Source organism: Diceros bicornis, chromosome 6 (genome assembly GCF_020826845.1).
Source record: "Diceros bicornis minor isolate mBicDic1 chromosome 6, mDicBic1.mat.cur, whole genome shotgun sequence".
Taxonomy (NCBI): Eukaryota; Metazoa; Chordata; class Mammalia; order Perissodactyla; family Rhinocerotidae; genus Diceros; species Diceros bicornis.
The window spans coordinates 80,313,075-80,330,732 of record NC_080745.1 but is presented as its reverse complement, the minus strand read 5'-3'; the positions used below and the strand labels follow the sequence as shown (position 1 = coordinate 80,330,732).

Genomic DNA, 17,658 nt, shown 5'->3' with positions numbered 1-17,658 from the left:
TGGAAAAAGACACACAGAACTGTTAACAATGAACTTCACCGAGAACTGGGCTGGGAGAGGGGAAAAGATGAATATGAGATTTTTAAAATTTTTACTTCTTCAATCTGTGTACTTTGACTTTTTTTAAAGTAATAAGCATGTATTACTTTCTAAATTAAAAATACTTTTAAAAATTCATCCCCTTAAAAACTAAGAAGTTTGCTGTCTCTTTCACATAAATTTTATTGCTGTCCACATATATTTACTATAACTAGTCCAGTTCAGAAACATGGGGAGATGCTGAATGCATTTTTCCTCTCTCATAGCTGCCCAGGTCTGATGCCTCTGTACTAATTCTGCAACCATTAGAGATGACACAAAACCTGAAGCCAAATCAGACTCCAAAGCTCATTGCTGCCCTAAGCGTTGACCCCGTTACGCATCAAACAGAAACAATCCCTTTATCATCTTGGTACCTGCAGCTTGGCAGGGCTACAATGATGGGACCCACCCTGAAGACAAAAGTTCTAGAATCAGAAGAGCCCGCCCCAGTCCTTACCCAGCTGCCACTTGCGGGAACACATGGTCTCCATCATCCAGATGGGCAGGGCCGGCTCCAGCATGGCAATCCCCATGTTTGCAAAGCAGATGGATCCTTTAAGGGAGGAAGATGGTTAGGATGCTTCTGTTTTGGGTCTCAAGTATCCCCTACCCTTTCCAAACACAGTTAAACCCACGTGCCCACAGCCAGAATAATCAGCTCAGATACCCAGAACATCTCCTACTTTTGCAAGAAAAAGATAAATAATGGGTCAAGAGGTTAGTGAGAAGGGTTGATTTACTACTCTTATTATTATTATTATTATTAATTATTTTAAACAACTGGAATCCCAGAGTCATAAAGTTGGAAACTAGAGGGAGGCTTAGAGATCATTTGGCTTCAATTTATTAACGAAGCAACTTGCTTGAGGGCACCCAGCACCACAGGCCACTTCCAGACCACACAGACTCGGGCAACGTGGGGCTCCTGCACTTATGTTTCATTGTGCAATCAACACAGATATTTCTAATGATGCACTGGGGTGCACCAAAATCCAGTGCATTCAACACAGATGTGCTGTTGAGGGATTTTTTTTTTTAATCAACTATACATATAGGGTATCTCTGCAAATATCTATTATCATTGTGTTAACCAGAACCCTTTGTAAATGTAGAACCAACTGGAAAAAGACACACGGAACTGTTCCCCATCGTTCTGGGAGCGTCCTGTGCTGTGCCCCCTGGAACCTCTAATTTACTAGAATCCCTATTCAAAGAACGTTGTGCAATCATGATTAAGGTGCTCACATAATGAAGAGAGATTTTTTCGTTCTTTGTGACATTTAAAGGCAGAACACAGAAACGATGCTGAAATGAGGGGACTCTCCTCACCCACCTGTTCTGTGTTTTCTTAGATTTGGTATTTGTCTATATGCCATCTATTGATTAGGGCCAAACAGCCAAAGCTGTTTACATCTCTCCTTCGATCCAGAGCCCATACTCTGAGCCTCCTCCCTGTCTAACTCGCACACATCAAGCCAATATCCGCTGCCCTAAATCACCCAGGACCAGGGACCAGACAAGTGGGGACAGCCCCAGACCCAAAGCCTGCTGGAATTATTCACACTAGCCAATCCTAAGCTGTCTACCCTGCCCTGCTTTGCCTTTCCCACGGAAACCCCAATAAAGGATCTGGCATAGGCTCTCCCCTCACCCCTTTCTGCCTCCTGACCAAACCTGGTGCTTCCTCATGTGGCCCTGAGTGACGTGGCATGCTCTCTAATTGCACTGACCTCTCCATGTCATCACTCAGCACCCCCATAAATTAAAATCCCACTGGAACACACGAGATACTGCCTGGCCCCCAACTCCCCAGTGGAGGCTGCCTGGACCTGCTGGTGGCCTGACATTCAGTGCCGGGTGGATCTCTGTATTTCCGCCATGAGTCGGGGCGAGACAGTGAGGGTCAGAGAAAGCCTGAGGCAGGAGGGGCCCGGGCTGCACAGGTGCCCAAATGTCTGCCCCAAGGCGCAGGGAGTCGCATCTCTGGCCCCCTCTCTCACCACACCTCTCCTCATTCTACCTTGGACAGCCAGGGCTCCAGTGACATCTTGCCGGGGGCACAGAGAGGTCCCCCTACATGAAGAGGTCACCACACCAGGTTTACAACCCTCTGGCCAACAGGCATGACGGACAGGGTCTAGACCAGGGTTACACAGGTGCTGCCCTGACCAAATCCAGCAGCAGAAGACTGAAACGAAACCAGCCTGGGGTTCTGAATGGGCTGAATTTGAATGCCCACAGGCGGACGTGTGACCAGTCCACCCGGATGCCCCCCAGCCCCACTAGTGTTTGTGACCCCTGCTTAGACAAACCAATCCTCACTGGGTCTGACACCACACTTCAGGGCTGTGCCCTCCTGGCCTGGACCCAAGGGCCGCTGCTGACCACAGTATCCAGGCCCAGGCAGCATACGGCTGGTCCCTTGTTACGCAGCCCCAGGCCTGAGCCACTGGGGTGGTCTTGGGGGATAGTACCTTAGATAAATGCAGCCCATTATCCTCCCCAAGAGCCATAGAACCCCAGGGCTTCCTTTGAGCCCATCTAGGCCAAGACCCCAAAGGCGTCATGACCTTCTTTAGCCAAAGGGTATTTTCCTCTGGCCTCTCTGCTGCTGCACAGGATGCCCTCTGCAGGAAGGGAGGTGCCCTCTTGGCCTTCTGCAGCTCTGCTGTCAGTCTCTATCCATACATGCCACGGTGAATCAGACCGCCCACCTAAGAGGCCTGCAGTGAGGCCACAGACTCCTTCTGGAAGTTCAAAGCCAAACAATGATGGCCTTTGACACAAACACAGTGAGCAAGCTTGGCCCAAAGCAAACCTCCGTGGCAGGGCATCTCCACGACCCAGACATCTTTGCTCCAAATGAAAAACAACAAAAGAACTTAGCTGAGTGTCAGAAATTAACGATGGAAGCAAACAATGTCTTGTGACATATAACCTCTTTGCCCTTTATGTTTTTCTACAGCCCAACATTTCCAGCAGCAAAATGAACGTTGGTCCTCGCCATTCACCCCTTGGCTGAGAAGAACCCGGAAGACTGAGGGGAGCTCCACCTGCGGCAATGAGGATGTACGGGTCCTTCAGCAGGGTGGTTAGCGGCGTCCCCTTGTGACTCTGCCAAGCGAGAAACAGGGGTTAGAAGGGTCGACATGGCCACCACAGGCCCCTCCTCTCCCAGCGGCTTGGCTTACCTCTGGCTGTACCCGGGATGGCTGCAGCACAAAGAGCTGAATAGCTATGAGAGAAAAGAAAGGTGTGGACCCGAGCACCTGCCAGCACGGATGCCAAGGTCACAGCAGCCGAGGCCATGGCCAAGGTGCCCACGTGGACCCACTCACCTCCATCCAAGAGCACCAGGGTAGCCAGCACCAGGAACGGAGCCGTCTTCCCCACAAACTCGTAGAGCACACTCCCAAAGGGGGGGCCCACTGCAAGGAGGAGAAAGGGGGGCCAGTGCCAGGCCCGGGATTGAGCCCCTCCCCTAGAACCACCCATTTGTTTCTTGTGTTTTTCTCTCTCTACTTTGTTCCAAAAACTATTCGGGGTGACCAGCCTACATCCTCTTCAGTAGTGTTAAGTTGCCCTGGCAACTTCCTCCAAGTGGTTCTACACCTGAGACAGGGGCAAGAGACTAGAAGGGTCACCCCAAAAGTAAAGATCAGAGAGAAACAAGACCCGGGCCACAGAACTGCACTGCTTAAGGAGCACAGGAAAATGGGTCAGCGAGGACTTCGCTCCTTATAAACCAGCACAGACTGGAACCTGGGGCTCCCAAATGAAGGCCAGGAACATAACAGAGAAGGGAGAGGACCCGATCTCCTCTCAGGGAAGACTTGCCCCTCGTTTGGAAGGTCAGCAGGGCAGGTGGGGAGGCAGACTCGGACGGTGGGAAGGTCCTCAGGTGTGATCATTAACTGAGAGAATGTTTGAGAGGAAGGATCTTGGCCGATTATCCTGTTCAAGGCTTTGTTTTACATCTGGGCCCAGAGGTCTGGGGTTTGTTTGCCCAAGGTCACCCAGCAAGTTGGGGGTAGAGGCAGGGGATGCCCACGTTCTCCCAGGTCAGGAAGGTCTCACCATTTTTCAAAGGCTCCATGAAAGTAGGGAATAACAAGGGGATAGCCGGGGAGTCTGGGAGTGAATGTGGACTCGCTGTCCAGTGCCAGACAGGCCCCTCCTCCCAGTTCACCTCCACAGTGGGCCTCACCCACCTAAGACCCCCATGGCCAGGCCTCCCAGGGCAATTCCCATGGCATTGCCTCTCTCTTCGTCATCTGTGTACACACTGGCCAGCATGCCCATCCCTAAACAGGAAAAGAAATCATGATAGCCAAGCTCTGGGAGCACCAAAAGAACAATCTATGACTCGCCTTCCCTGTGCAGCCCAGACCTGCAATCTTCCCAAACCCAGCAGATTAACAAAAATATGAGACCAAGCAGAATCCAAGAAGGAGGCAGGTACCTCCTCCAAGAACCCACCACCAACCACCACCACCAATACCTTGATTCTCTCAATTATCCAGCTAATCCTGTAAGGGGCCAGCCAGCCAAGGTAGTGCTGGTGGCCCCTCTGACCAACCGAAGCCCCCCAGGGTACTGACTTACTCAAGTATTCCCCACCTACCAGCTACAGATGAGCATGAGGAGCCGATGCCCTGTAGCGACCTGGCGATGAGCAGGAAGGCGTAGCTGCTGGAGAAGGCAAACACTGCGGAGAGGACAGGCCAGCACCGCGCATCAGTGCAGGCTGCGGATGCTGCGACCAAATCATCCCAAGCAGCGGCATTTCTGAAGCCCTCCCTTAACCTGATGGTGCATTTCCACACTAACCACGTTGTGCTTTTGCTCCACGAAGACCTCTCTCTATCGACTCCTTTCTGCAGTTTTGCCAATACACAAACTTTCCAGGTTGTATTCTCAATTTCTAGCTCGTGGTCCTGAGAGCCCTCCCGGTGACCCACACTCAGAAGACAAACATCAGGCACTTACTAATTGTTGAGATAAACATGATGCAGAATCCCGCAAACATTGGAATTGGATAGCCGATTCTGCAAAACAGAACCACAAGGAAAATCTGGTGGCCGCTTTGTATTTTGTTAAGGCTTTATATTGAGTCTCTCCTGCTTTCCCTCTGGGATCAGGTGGATAAGTGCTTGGTCAACTTTTCTAAAAATTCATACAGTTGGTGCTTCCTATGTGACCTTTTTGTGTTTGACTATCTTGGAACATGAATACATTTATGGACTGCCATTCTGAACAGAAATTTCTCTGCAACAAATGTTAGCACAATATTGGCAAGTCACCCAGAACACATCCAAAATACACGGCCCGAGTTTCCGTTATTTTATTATTGTTTCTTTAATTATAGTCTTTGCTGGAGCTCCCCCAAAGGTACAATTGCAATCAAATGATTCTGATGAAAGGTCATAGACTGGTTCAGCTGGCAGCAGAGACAAATGCACTAAAGCAAGAAGATTTTCAAGTCTGTCTTCATGTTGACCCCAACGAGGCCAGCCTAGAGAGATAGGCCTTGTCTTCTGTGCAAAAATTCAACTTTCTAGTTGTTCTGTAGAGCACCATCTATACAGGGCTCTGCCACCAGGCCGATGGGGGTCGGGGGTAGACCCTGGCCTTCCAGTATCTCACCCCAGCCTGGACACCCAGCCCTGCCACTTAACCCAGGCAAGTGTCCCCTCAGCCCCATGGAGAGATCACCTCCCACCTCCCAGAACTGGAGCACAAAATGGATGTGGATGTTATGTGGATGTTAACTGCTACCAAAGGGCCTGGAACTCGATTAGAAGGTGCTTCAGAAATTTCATTTCCTCCCTCCATCTCTTCCTTCTTTCCTCTGTTTCTGTGAATTAAGCAGACAGCTTGGTCCCCTGATGCATGGTGGGGCATGAGGGTGAAGGCAGCTCCCTGGCGCCCCGCCCTGAGAAGGGGCCAACAGTGACTGAGCTATTGCCCTCTAGGAGGTTTCGTCAATCCAGAACAGCCCTGAGCATCTCCAGGCCTCGTCTCCCTCTAGCCTGGACCCTCCGGATCCTGGAGGGGAACCAAGTGAGGACCAAGGATCCTGAGCCCCAGTCACTCAGCCTGGAAGGCTTCTTCTATTTCAGGCTTGAATAAAAAATCAGAATAACAATACCTTCATTTAAAGGTTACACTCAATTCTCCAAGCACTTAACCCATCAGCTCAATGATTTGATAAGGGCAGACAACCACCTCCCCATTTTACAGATGAGGAAACTGAGGTACGAAAAAGTGACCTGTGAAACATCCTAGGGCTAATTTCACTTGAGGCCATTCCATCCAGTCCAGGGCTTTTCATTGCAAACTTTACCACTCCCCAGGAGCCAAAGGGCATATGTGGCTTTAAATAGAAGCTTTCTGAAAGTTCTCCTAGTAATACTCCTGTTTTGTTTTTTTTTTAACTGCTTTATGTGCATCCAGAAACCAAACACCAAAGATACAAATAGCAACTCAAAATCATGACAGATTCCCAGGCAGCCCCCCTCCCATAAGCCCATGCAAAGATTCCCCTACTGTGACCTGAGATGAGATCGTGGTTCACAAAGAGGGGCTCAAAGCCAACCAGGTGAACCAGGAAAGACACCAGGTTCTGAACTGCAGTTCAGATGGTCATCAAACAGCAGCTTCTCTTGTCCCAACTAGCCCCGAGCTGACCGCTCGGTGCTGTTTATTCATGTAGACAAAAGAAACCCATATACAACACGGGGTCCTACACAGCACTGCTGGACACTGAACAAGGAAACTCCCACAAGGCTCCGACAGGAGAACTTGAATGCAGTTTATTTTTCTCAGCATCTATTGCACATCTGGGGGAAGAAGGAACATATGACATTACTTGTGGCTTCCCTGGAATAAATACAGGCTTCTCATCCCCTTCAACACACTACTTGGAAAACAATATATGTGTCACAGCTGTTGGAATACTGGCGATACTATGCCCAGTCTGCAACCTGGCCACTGGCCAAGGTCACCCAGCAGGACACAGCTGGGCTGGGCTTCTTCTTACCAGTAGGCTCTGGCATCCCCCAACACGGTAAGTGGAGAACTAGCGCGCAGGGTCACCTGTGATCCTCCCGGCAGTTCTGTGAGGCAGCTGGTTTTATCCCTGTTTTTCAGATGGCTACACTGAGGCTCAGGGAATTTAAGTAACTTGCCCCAAATTCAGAGTAACGGGCATATCTTGTGTGTCGAAGGTATGCTGGGTCCTGCTAGTGCATACTTTGGTGGGGACGACAGTCACAAGAGCAGGCTTCACACAAGGTGAGTGGAATGGAGGGTCCACAGTTTCATTTAAAGCCAGATGGCTCCATACCCACAGGGCTGTGCACTCATGGAGGATTCTTTTCAGCGAGCCCAGGTGCTATGTTTTCTTTAAAAACACAGCAAGCTATTTTTTTAAATTTCTTTGGGATTTTAATAAAGCATGTATGGAATAACCAAATGGCAAAGCAGAAAGGAAACTCAAAGGCTGGCCAGTCCAAACCCTCATCTTGGGTGAGAATGCTGTGGTTCAGAGATGGAGTGGGTCTCCCATGGTCATAAAGACCAATTCGAAGCTTCAGATACCACTCAGCTCAAGCCGCCTCCTTCTCATTACTGGACATGTGTGCCCTACACTTTCATCACTGGCCACGCCGCTGGTGAGCTGCCCTGTGGAAAGTGCTGGCAGCATCTTTCCTGGGAGCTCAGCCCCAAGTCAAAGATGGCATCATGGGCAGCTCCTGGATCTCCGCCCTCAAACTCTTCTGGCCCCCAGAACACCCACCTCAGAAGGAAGGTTGTCCAATGCCTCAGGGTCACTGAGTTACGGGCAGATCGCCAGTGCCCTTTCTCCTTCCCCACAATGTCTCCTAAATAGACAGAAACTCAACTGACATTAGTCATAAACATCTGAGTTGGCCTCTTGTCCCAATTCCATGCCATCTCAATTAAGTACTGCTAAGCAGAGCTAGATCTGATGTGGCAAACCTTTAACCAAATATCCCATTATCATCCCCTCATGAGTCACCCTGGCCCACAGTCATCCTCCATAGAGCATCGGGGAGCAGTTAATCCAATTAGGATAAGACTTAAAATCATATACCAAATCCCTAAGAAAAAGTATAAAACAATAAAAGTTATGTTCATTGTATATATCTGGTCAGTGGAGAAGCCCCGTATGTCCCTAAATCATCAACGACGATCAATCCTCTGTCTCTAATGCTAATAACTAGTTCATCTCTGCCACAGAGACTAATGCAAGCTCCATGCTCAGGGCCTGCTAAAACCTTGGTTCCCTCTGCTGTGGTGACAAAAGCAAGGACACAGAGTGTGGGACCCAGTAGGGTACAAACTATCACCAGATAAGACGAGGTGGCGTCTCCCTTTCCAATTATCTCAACATGCTCCCGAAAGGAGATATGGTGAGTAAACATCAGTAAACGGAAGGATATTTTAGATTTGCTAGGATACACGAGGAAGTTTACTGTCAATCATTTCATAAATAAAACAAAATTCTTAGGTTTAGCCCCTAGGTCTTTTTCAGCTATTAGATGTGTGTTGGGGGAGTTACGGGAGCCATGGATTCCTTACTCTCCTGGGCGTTACTCCTGTCCTCTGACACACAGCTCAAGAGGGGGCTTTGCTCCCATGAGAAATGCCCAATTCCACGGCCAGCTTCTGATTTCAGAAGCAAAGACTGACACATGATCCCTACCATCCTAACAACGTCTAGGACAGGAGATCCCTTTCCAGAATAGCTGGTTTCCCTGTCCACAGAGAAGCTGAAAAGGTCACTGCTTATTCCTACAAAGCCCACTTCAGACCCACTGACTGAAGCTAGAGAAAAAAAATAAAAAACCACAGTAGATTTCATAGAGATTTCATGCCCTGTAGCTTCCTTCTTGTCGTTCTGATGTTAGCTAAGATCTGTGAGCAAAAATAACTGGCTTCAAATATACTAGGTAACTATGGAAATAAATTAAGCCACTGACACTGGCTTGATAAAAAGCAGACCACCGAGACAATGACAAGCTAAGGGGAGAGCAGAGGGAGCCAGCAGGGCACCCGGAGTTAACCCTTTCCCAAGCTACACGCTTCATTTGGATTATCTTTTGGTTCTAAAGATGTGATTAGTATTTAAGCCTCATGTGAAACAAGTGAAGACGATGATGCCACCATCTTAACCTGACTTACAGGAGACAGAAATGTAGAGGAGTCTTCACATTGTTTATCCACCTGGAACATTCCTCTTACGTGTGTGTATGTCTAAAATTCACTTGCTGGGCCAAATGATAACACGTGTTGCTAGTATAATCCTTCTATCCCCTTTTACCCACAACTGCGATCACAAAATGAATAAACTGGAATTATAAAATAAGTCACATGAGACTCAAAGATGGAAATCGAGTCGACCAAGGCACCCGCAGGTTTTGGAAAGTGTGTTATTGAATATGTGATCACTACATTTGCCAAAATCAAAGGTCCTTTGCTCCCTATCTGGTCACATATTTCTCAGTAAAAATATGGTCCCTGCAGCGCAAGTGAAACAGGAATTACTCAGATCATATCGGCAGCCAGATGAACACTTCAATGCTTCCCAAGAACTGTTACTTTTTATTTTCAGGGTTTGGCATGAGATCTCATCCAATATTTAAAACAACAGACAGGCAGCCTGCCTCTTGTATCACCCACCCAGAAAAGCCACTCGCACAGCAGCATCAGGACCATGAATATGAGTGTCCAGGTTTTAATATGGGGGTTCGGGTAGTGACATGTATGATGTGGGGTGTCTCATCGCAGAGTGGGTCCCGCTTACGGCAAGAGTCTTTAGAAAGGAGCAGCTCCCACCAGTCTGCCTCTAGGTAGCTCCCCCACATCTTTGGGGACATAGGGGTCCTTTCTTTTCCCCACTGTCAGAAGCACTGCAGAGATGTTGGGAAGCTGGACCAGCTCACATCAGGGGCTGGAAAAAGATATTATTTTTCTGGGGCCAGGGAGGTGAGGGAGGGTCCATGGTCAAAACACCAGGCTGATTTTTTTCTAAACTCTCTGCCCACTGATTAAAAATAGCAATCAACAACTCACTGTTTGGGCCTTTACTTGTTCAGCCTGGTACAACCAGGGAGAGCCCAAGAAGGCGAGAGAAAGGCAGAGTTTGACCTGTATTAATTATTTTTTAGTAGCTAAACGTACAAACTGTGTAACAGTGAGCAGGAAAGAACGGGAAGGGAGCAAGACACCTGGACAGCCAGTCTGGACACCTGACTCGAGTCCTGCTGCTGGTGTGGGCAAACGCTTTCTCCTGAGTGGCAAACCCCCTTGTCTATAAAAATGCTAGAACTGGCCCAAAAGCCTTTGCTACAGTCTCTTCCAGCTCTGATCCTCCATGTTTTTAACTACTCTTTAATCAGAAACATATTAACCAACTGTAAAATGCTGTTTTAAACACACTTGTTTACAACACTGAAAACGTGAGTCACGCCTGAGGTTTTTAAGTACTCTTTGATCAGAAACATTAACCAACTTTAAAATGCTGTTTTAAACACACTTGTTTACGACACTGAAAACGTGAGTCACACATCTTGTTGGTAATTGAAGATGTGATTGGCACAAATTACATCAAAAGACTATTTGCAATGGCTCACAAGGGAAGATTCTGTAAAGGGAAATGGAATGTATTTATCACTTCTCTGAGCAGAGCCGTGGAGTACCCAGAAATGCTGCAACTCCCCAAATTCATATTTACTGGGCTTGGAAAATACTAGAAAAATTACAAATCATGGTCATTTTGGAGAGAGAACAGAGTGCACTCAATTGTTTTGCCGACACCAATATTAAAATTTGTTTGCATTTCCACATTACAAGGCAGCACTAGGGCCGGCCCCGTGGCTTAGCAGTTAAGTGCTCGCGCTCCACTACTGGCGGCCCGGGTTCATATCCCGGGCGCGCACCAACGCACCGCTTCTCCGGCCATGCTGAGGCTGCATTCCACATACAGCAACTAGAAGGATGTGCAACTATGACATACAACTATCTATCGGGGCTTTGGGGAAAAAAAAGGAGGAGGATTGGCAATAGATGTTAACTCAGAGCCGGTCTTCCTCAGCAAAAAGAGGAGGATTAGCATGGATGTTAGCTCAGGGCTGATCTTCCTCACAAAATAAATAAATAAAACTGTTAAAAAAAAAAAAAAAAACAAGGCAGCACTAGAAGATGAAGAATCTTTTGAAATCTGCTTGGTAGCAGGGGGAACCAGTTAGGGAACCAGTGAAACTTTTGCTCTAGATAAGTTCCAAAGTGGATTACTCACTATAGAATAGACTAAATTTCACAGGTCACGAAACAAAATTAGGTTTTCTCTTGGAAGACAATTTTTTTTGGAGCCCCAAACATGAGCCTTGGGTGGCAGCAATGTCCAAGAATTTGGAGTATTTAATAGGGGAAAGGTCTCACTGGCTTTAAACAAGCTTTTTCCCCATGGCATAAGCAAAGCACTAAAACCAAGAATGGGATTTTATAAAAGCTTTTCATTTGTTATCTGCATTTGGGAGACTGGACACTCACGTCATTCCAGCCGAGTTTCTAAGTATTACACTGTACAGCTAGTAACGTTCACGCCCAAGTGACTGGCAAGGCATTATTACAATAATGTCCTCAATTTTCCCATATAGTATTTGAGCTGTTTGCTTTCTCAGAATACAAAACCCTGAGCTGTTTTCTGTAATTATACCAGGTGCGTTTTAAGAAGCGCTCTTAGTCTTGAAAAAAGAAACAGCCGTGCAACTACTGAGGTCTGTTTGGTTTCCCTCCTGAAGAAAGAGGAACTGCCAAATGCCACCTTGATAGTGGCGCTTCTTGGTGGGCTCACAGTCAGTGCATCCTCACTGGGTTAATTTGCTCAGTGTACTTTATGCAGCAGCTTCCAAATATTGCTTGACACAGACTGGAGGGCTGGACGTGGCTTGGGATTGTTAAAATTGATTCAATGGCATTACTCAGCCCAGAAAATCAAATTGTAAAGTTTATCATGTGCTTCCTTCTGACTTGCCAAGGGTACGTTACCAGCAACCTCCGTGTGTCCAAGGGCCGCCTGTGCTGGGGGAAGGCCAGATCTGTCGTACCCTCTCAGCCTCCGCCGCCACCCCAGGCCTCATCACTCATTGACCCCCACCCCCCAGAGCTGGCCCCACTCTCAGAAGGGCTCTGTGCTTGGTTAAATGCTCTGTTGCTGCTGTCTTGAAATGCTTAATAATATTTGAACAAAGGGCCCTGCAAATTTGTAGCCAGTCCCGCTCCCCCTTCCCTAAGCCAAAGCCCTGGTGAGTGTCAAGACGTCCCTGCTCTCAGCCGACAAGGGGTGCTTGGGTCTTCAACTTGACTTTGGAACCTCTAGTGGCTCCCAAGTACCCCCACTACAAAACCCCACTCCCCTCTCGGCCTAGCACTTGGGCCTCCTGTAGCCAGCCCTGCCCGGTCCCCCTGCCCTGCCCTCTTACTTCACCCTGGCTGCTCTTACCTCCTCTTTTCCATCTCTAGTCTATGCCTTGTTCACGCTTCCAGGCCTGGCTCACAAGTGTGACTCTGGGCACTCCCCTCCCTGCCATTTTTTTTGCATTTCTGCCTTTGGGGCTACACCATTTACGTGGCAGCCCACCCCACCACCCGCACGGTACCAGCTCCCTCTCTCTGCAACCGACACCTTCAGGGGCTGCCTCCTCCCCTCCAATGCAAGCCCCCATCCTGTGCTTTGAGCCCCCACGGACCAGGCAGAGCTGGGTCACCTCAGCTGTAGAAAAACAAATACCTGCTGAATGGCCACCAACAATGGAGATGTGAACAATTATTCAAAATAATGTGGGTCCAAAAAAATCCAGAACATCCAGATTAATACAAAGCTAGTTTAGGTATTATTTGGGGCATCATTAGTTAGTTTGAATCATCCAGAAAACAGCTTCAATTCTCTTCCCCATGTGGACACAGCTCAGTAACTGGCAGAGGGAAGAACTGTTACACTGTTACCATGTTACACTGATACCTGTTACCATGACCTCAGCATCAGCTAGGAGTTTCATCACCGCAGCTGGACTACTGATGATCTTTTCCCACGTTCCCCACCCCATCATCTACCCGAGCCGGCCGTCACCACGCCTCCTCTAAAGAAACCACCCTGGCTTTCTACAAGGAAGTGCACGACCAGGGGTGGAAGAGAAGAGAAAGCCGCATGGCACATAGAAGCCGATGATGATGGCCGTGGTGGCTACAGAGTTCTTGTTGCCCCAGGGCGATACTGACGAAGGCACTTATGAAATCTGGTATTCGACAGAATCAAAGTTCTCCCACTCTGGGAGGGCCTCTTTATTCTGTTGTTGTTTTTTTTTTAATATTTTCTTACTTTTTAAGCAACAGAGGTGGCACTGAAAAGGTGGAACAAACAGGAAATCACGATTAACTAAGGACAGACACATAAGGGAAAGGAGACTGGACTTTTCCCCAGCTCACCCACCACTGCTTCTCCAGATTCTGATCAGGGAATGAGAATCAGAATCGCAGAAGGAAATGAGCTTGGAACAATATAAAATCAAAACACTTTGGCCAAGATAATATAACCTACCTGTTGGTCAACAGTCCTATAAACGGGTTGGTGAGGAGCTGGACGGTGGCTTTAGAGGCAAACAAAAGGCCGACTTGCACGTTTTCATTCAGGAGGTCTTTGTCTTGACTAGGACAGTCGGGAGGCGCCATGGACGTGTTGGTCACCATGTGCTGAGTGGTGGTCTTATGCAGCAGCCCCTCCTGAAGGTCTCTGGTGTGGTTCCCAGTGACCAGGGTGGAGTTGTCATAATAGGAGAAGATGCTCTGGAAGCTGCCTGAGGCGGAGGCTGTGAGCACTGGCTTGGCAGTCTGGATCTCTGTAGTATTTTTCTCATGCTCAATGCTGTACAGGTAACTTGGGATGATGGGGACTGCAGACGAGCAGAACAGCGAGGCTGTGATTGCACTGAAACCCTCCCCCGGGACAAATGCCAGCAAAACTACAGTCACATCAAATGCCAAACAAGGCCCAGAGAGTTGGTATGTCTACCCGAGGAATGGGACCCCCGCACCAGGTGCCCACACTGACACTGGAACAATTTCACATTGCTTAGCTCCCTAGAGAGAACAAAGCCCCCAGCAGGTGTGCGAGCCTGTCTGCTTTCAGGGCAGCAACTGTGCAGAACTGCCCAGCCCCAGAGATTCTAGTCCTTTGTGGGGTCTCTCAGTACAGGGTTCCTTCACAGGACTATTTTAAGAAAGCAAAATGTGGTCTGAAGTCTAGTCAGTGCTGACCTGGGGTCAATTGGGGCTTCTCCGAGACTGAGAAAGACCTTTAAATGAATGAAGTAAGGAAATAGAAACCTAAATTTCATTATGTGTCTCAGAAAAAAATAAACCTGCAGGAAGTAATAATTTGGAAATTCTGCAAAAGACCCACTTCATCTTTCTATTACTTGAGTGGGAACCTGCAATTTTTCATACAACCTGGAAGATATTCCTGAGACTTTCATAAAAGCAAAGAAAACCTGTTTGATGTAACAGAAGCTTTGGACATGTGCATAAAAAGAGAGCATTCTACACAAAGGAGAACTGAGGCCCCTGTCACTGAACTCAGATGAGCCCCACAACTCTGATAATCCTTGAGGTGAAAACCTGACTATGATGCTCTGAAACTGTCAGGAGGGAACCTGCAAATGGAGAGAAAGGAAATAACCCACACCTAAGGTCCAAATAAAACATCTTTTTTTATTCATTAAAAATTTGGATATTTTTAAGGAAAAACATGGCAAATGCTTTGCTGTTAATGGGGTTAATTAAGAGACCTGGATTTCAATTATTTAGTTTTTCAAAACTCCATTATAGGAAAAAGGCTAAAACCAACACTGTTCAAATTGCTCTTGAAATGGTCGCGAAATGTTTCCATCTCAAGTCATTCACTGATAACAATATATTTAAATGTCGATTCCCTTTTTTGGAGGGAGGGATGTTGACTTGTTCCTGTGGATGTTACACCAAATTATTAACCCGCCTTTTCGGGGAGCATAATAATTATTACAAAATTATTTTGAACCCTGGGACTTGCTAGTCCTTGAAATCTTTTTCATCACTGTGAAAGTGGGCAGGGGGAAGCAGGAAATTATCAGGAGGAAACACACGCTCTGGGTCTTATCGGATGTCACATTTTTTTGACCTGACCACCAGCAAAACGAAGCCACAAACGCGGCTCCTATTAGCCCAGGAGCGGCAGTCTTGGGGCATGTATTTTTGCGAAGCGTGTTCTCCAACCTCCCCGGACCGCGCTCGTCTAAATGGGGCGCCCGGGGAAGCGGTGCCCGGGGAGGCGGACGCCGGGTCCGTACGTACTCACGACGGTGAGCAGCATGTTGTCCAGCAGCAGCGCGAGGTACACGATGAACAGGATGAGCTTCGGCGAGTGGCGGCTCTCCCGCAGCCAGCGGAGCGGCGCCAACTCGCTCAGGGCCATGGCTCCGGCTCCGGGGCTCGGCTGCGGGCGCGGCGCGCGGTCAGGGGCCGTGGCGGGCCGGGGCTCCCCCACCCCAGTGCTCAGACTTACCGGGCCAAAGGGGCGGCGAGGGAGCCGCGCGCACGGGCGGCGCGGGACGGTCCCGGGCGTCCCACCCGCGGCTCACCTGCCGGGAGTGCGTCCTCACGAGCACCTGCGCTCCCCGTTCCCCACGCCCCGAGCGCCGCCGGGGCCCGAACCTGGGTCTGCGGGGTGCTACCCCCCTCCCCACCGCCCCGAGGGTCCCACTTCTCCGACTGCGCGCTCGGAGAGCGCCCCGCGCCCCCGCTTTCCCGGGCCGCCCTGGAGCCCCGCGCGCAGCGCCTTGGGGGGCTGCCCTTGCTCCCCGCCGGACCCCCCTACCCCCCAGCGCCGGGCCCTGCGGGCAGGGAGCGGGGCCGGCGTTACCTCGGGGTCGCCTGCGCTGCCGGCCCTGGCCGCTGTGGGCTCCGTCCGTCCAGGCGGCTCCGGGCGGCAGTCTCCACCCCAGCGCCCGGCCGCCGCCGCTCAGTTTACCGGGTCCGGCTCTGACGTCACGGCCGGCGCGGGGGGCTGGGGCGCCCCGGCCTCCGCCCACCCGCCGGCGCCGCGCCTCCGCCACCTGCCCAGACCCGCGTCGCCCTGTCGGCTCTGCGCCTGGTCCCCCAGGCTGCGCCGTCCTAAGCCGCCCGGAGCGCAGCCCTCGCCCGGCCCGGCACGTGGCCGCGCGCCCTGGGGGCCCGGGCGCAGGGGAAGCGGCTGGGGCGCAGAGGGAAGAAGTCAGGGAGGCCAGGACGATGGGTCAAGGGCCCCAGATGAAGGGTCAGGGGCCAAGGTGAGAAGTCGGGGATTCGTGCTTTCATCCGGCCCTGCTCTTTGAGCCTCACTGTCCCTGAAAATGGCCATGAGGACATGAAGGCTACTGGGTGAGTGTGCCAGGGAAAGGCGTCACGGTGCTGGGAGCCCGGCACAGATCTGTCTTTGCTGGGGAAGCCACTCTGCACCCCACCACCCCTCCCACCTCCCACCTCTGGAGCATGAGGGAAGGTGCCACTTGGAGCCTTTGACCCTCAGGTCCTTGGGTACCCTCAAGCTGGTGATGTGGAAACGGAGAAAAGAGGACACCTCTCAGGGTCACCCCACAGTGGGAGTGGGGATGTGAGGGCCCAGGCCCTTGAGTCCAGGTCTCAAAAAGTAGGAGCAGTGGGCCTGGGCCTCTGGGGCCACCAGGAGCACGTCACCCTGGGCAGGGGGACACTGGAGACTAGGTGAGTACCAGGAGCCTTAGTAAAAGTGCTCGGGAGCAGCGGCCCTGGCCCTGTGTGCTGTCGTCCTCTCCCCTCAGTGCCATGGCTGTGTCGGGGGAGTCTGGTTAAGAGATGGTTAAGACAGCCATGTGCCTGTTTGTGGCTGATCCAGAGCTGGAATCCTCACTGCTGAAGGTAAGAGCCCTTACCCTTGATTTCCAAGTCCCTCCATTTTATAAACAGAAAAGAAACAAACAGAGGTCATCCCCCTGACATAGCTGGAGCTTTGGAGACCCTTTTAGGGGGCGGGAGGAACAGGAGCTATTTTCTTGAAAAGCCACTTAGAATAAATGTTATCCCGCTGCAGTCTCTTAGCAATAGCGTCTGGCCTTGTTTTATTAATGTTTGCTTGGTGTCAGCTGGAGCCTGCTTAGAGCAGCAGGGTGATATGTGGTGCTCCCCACCCTCTCCACCTCCTCACTTCCTTCCAGACTCCCCCCTTGCTTGCCATTGCTGCCCCTGATGTGTGAGAAAGATGGTTGGATAAGTAAGTAGGTCAGTAACATGGGGACTCAGGGATGTCCCACGGTGTGTGCAACTTAAATATTAAACAGAGAGGAGAGAAGGAAAGCCACTTAGGAGGAGAGAGCAGATGGCAGGGAGCTGTTTAAGATGGCTGTGAAAGGTACCACGTTCATGGAGTCCCCCAAAGTGCTAGAGTTTCAGAGCCCAAAGACGCAGGCCCTGCCCCCGCACTCCCTGGGGCAGAGGGGTGTC

At 50.0% G+C, this 17,658-nt stretch overlaps 1 protein-coding gene across 1 annotated transcript in view; it reads right to left on the bottom strand.

Annotated features, from left to right (window-relative positions):
* The window catches only part of SLC18A2 (solute carrier family 18 member A2), a 38,327-nt gene extending 22,214 nt beyond the window's left edge, over positions 1 to 16,113 (bottom strand). Inside the window, exons 1-10 of the mRNA XM_058544095.1 lie at positions 16,064 to 16,113; positions 15,496 to 15,637; positions 13,709 to 14,060; positions 5,071 to 5,129; positions 4,706 to 4,789; positions 4,293 to 4,385; positions 3,420 to 3,509; positions 3,273 to 3,316; positions 3,135 to 3,195; positions 539 to 634 (exon numbers count right to left, since the gene is read on the bottom strand). Coding sequence (XP_058400078.1) covers positions 539 to 634; positions 3,135 to 3,195; positions 3,273 to 3,316; positions 3,420 to 3,509; positions 4,293 to 4,385; positions 4,706 to 4,789; positions 5,071 to 5,129; positions 13,709 to 14,060; positions 15,496 to 15,616 — 1,000 coding nt within the window. The 5' untranslated portion in view covers positions 15,617 to 15,637; positions 16,064 to 16,113. The remainder of the gene's footprint in view (positions 1 to 538; positions 635 to 3,134; positions 3,196 to 3,272; positions 3,317 to 3,419; positions 3,510 to 4,292; positions 4,386 to 4,705; positions 4,790 to 5,070; positions 5,130 to 13,708; positions 14,061 to 15,495; positions 15,638 to 16,063) is intronic.
* Between the last annotated feature and the right edge of the window lie 1,545 nt (positions 16,114 to 17,658).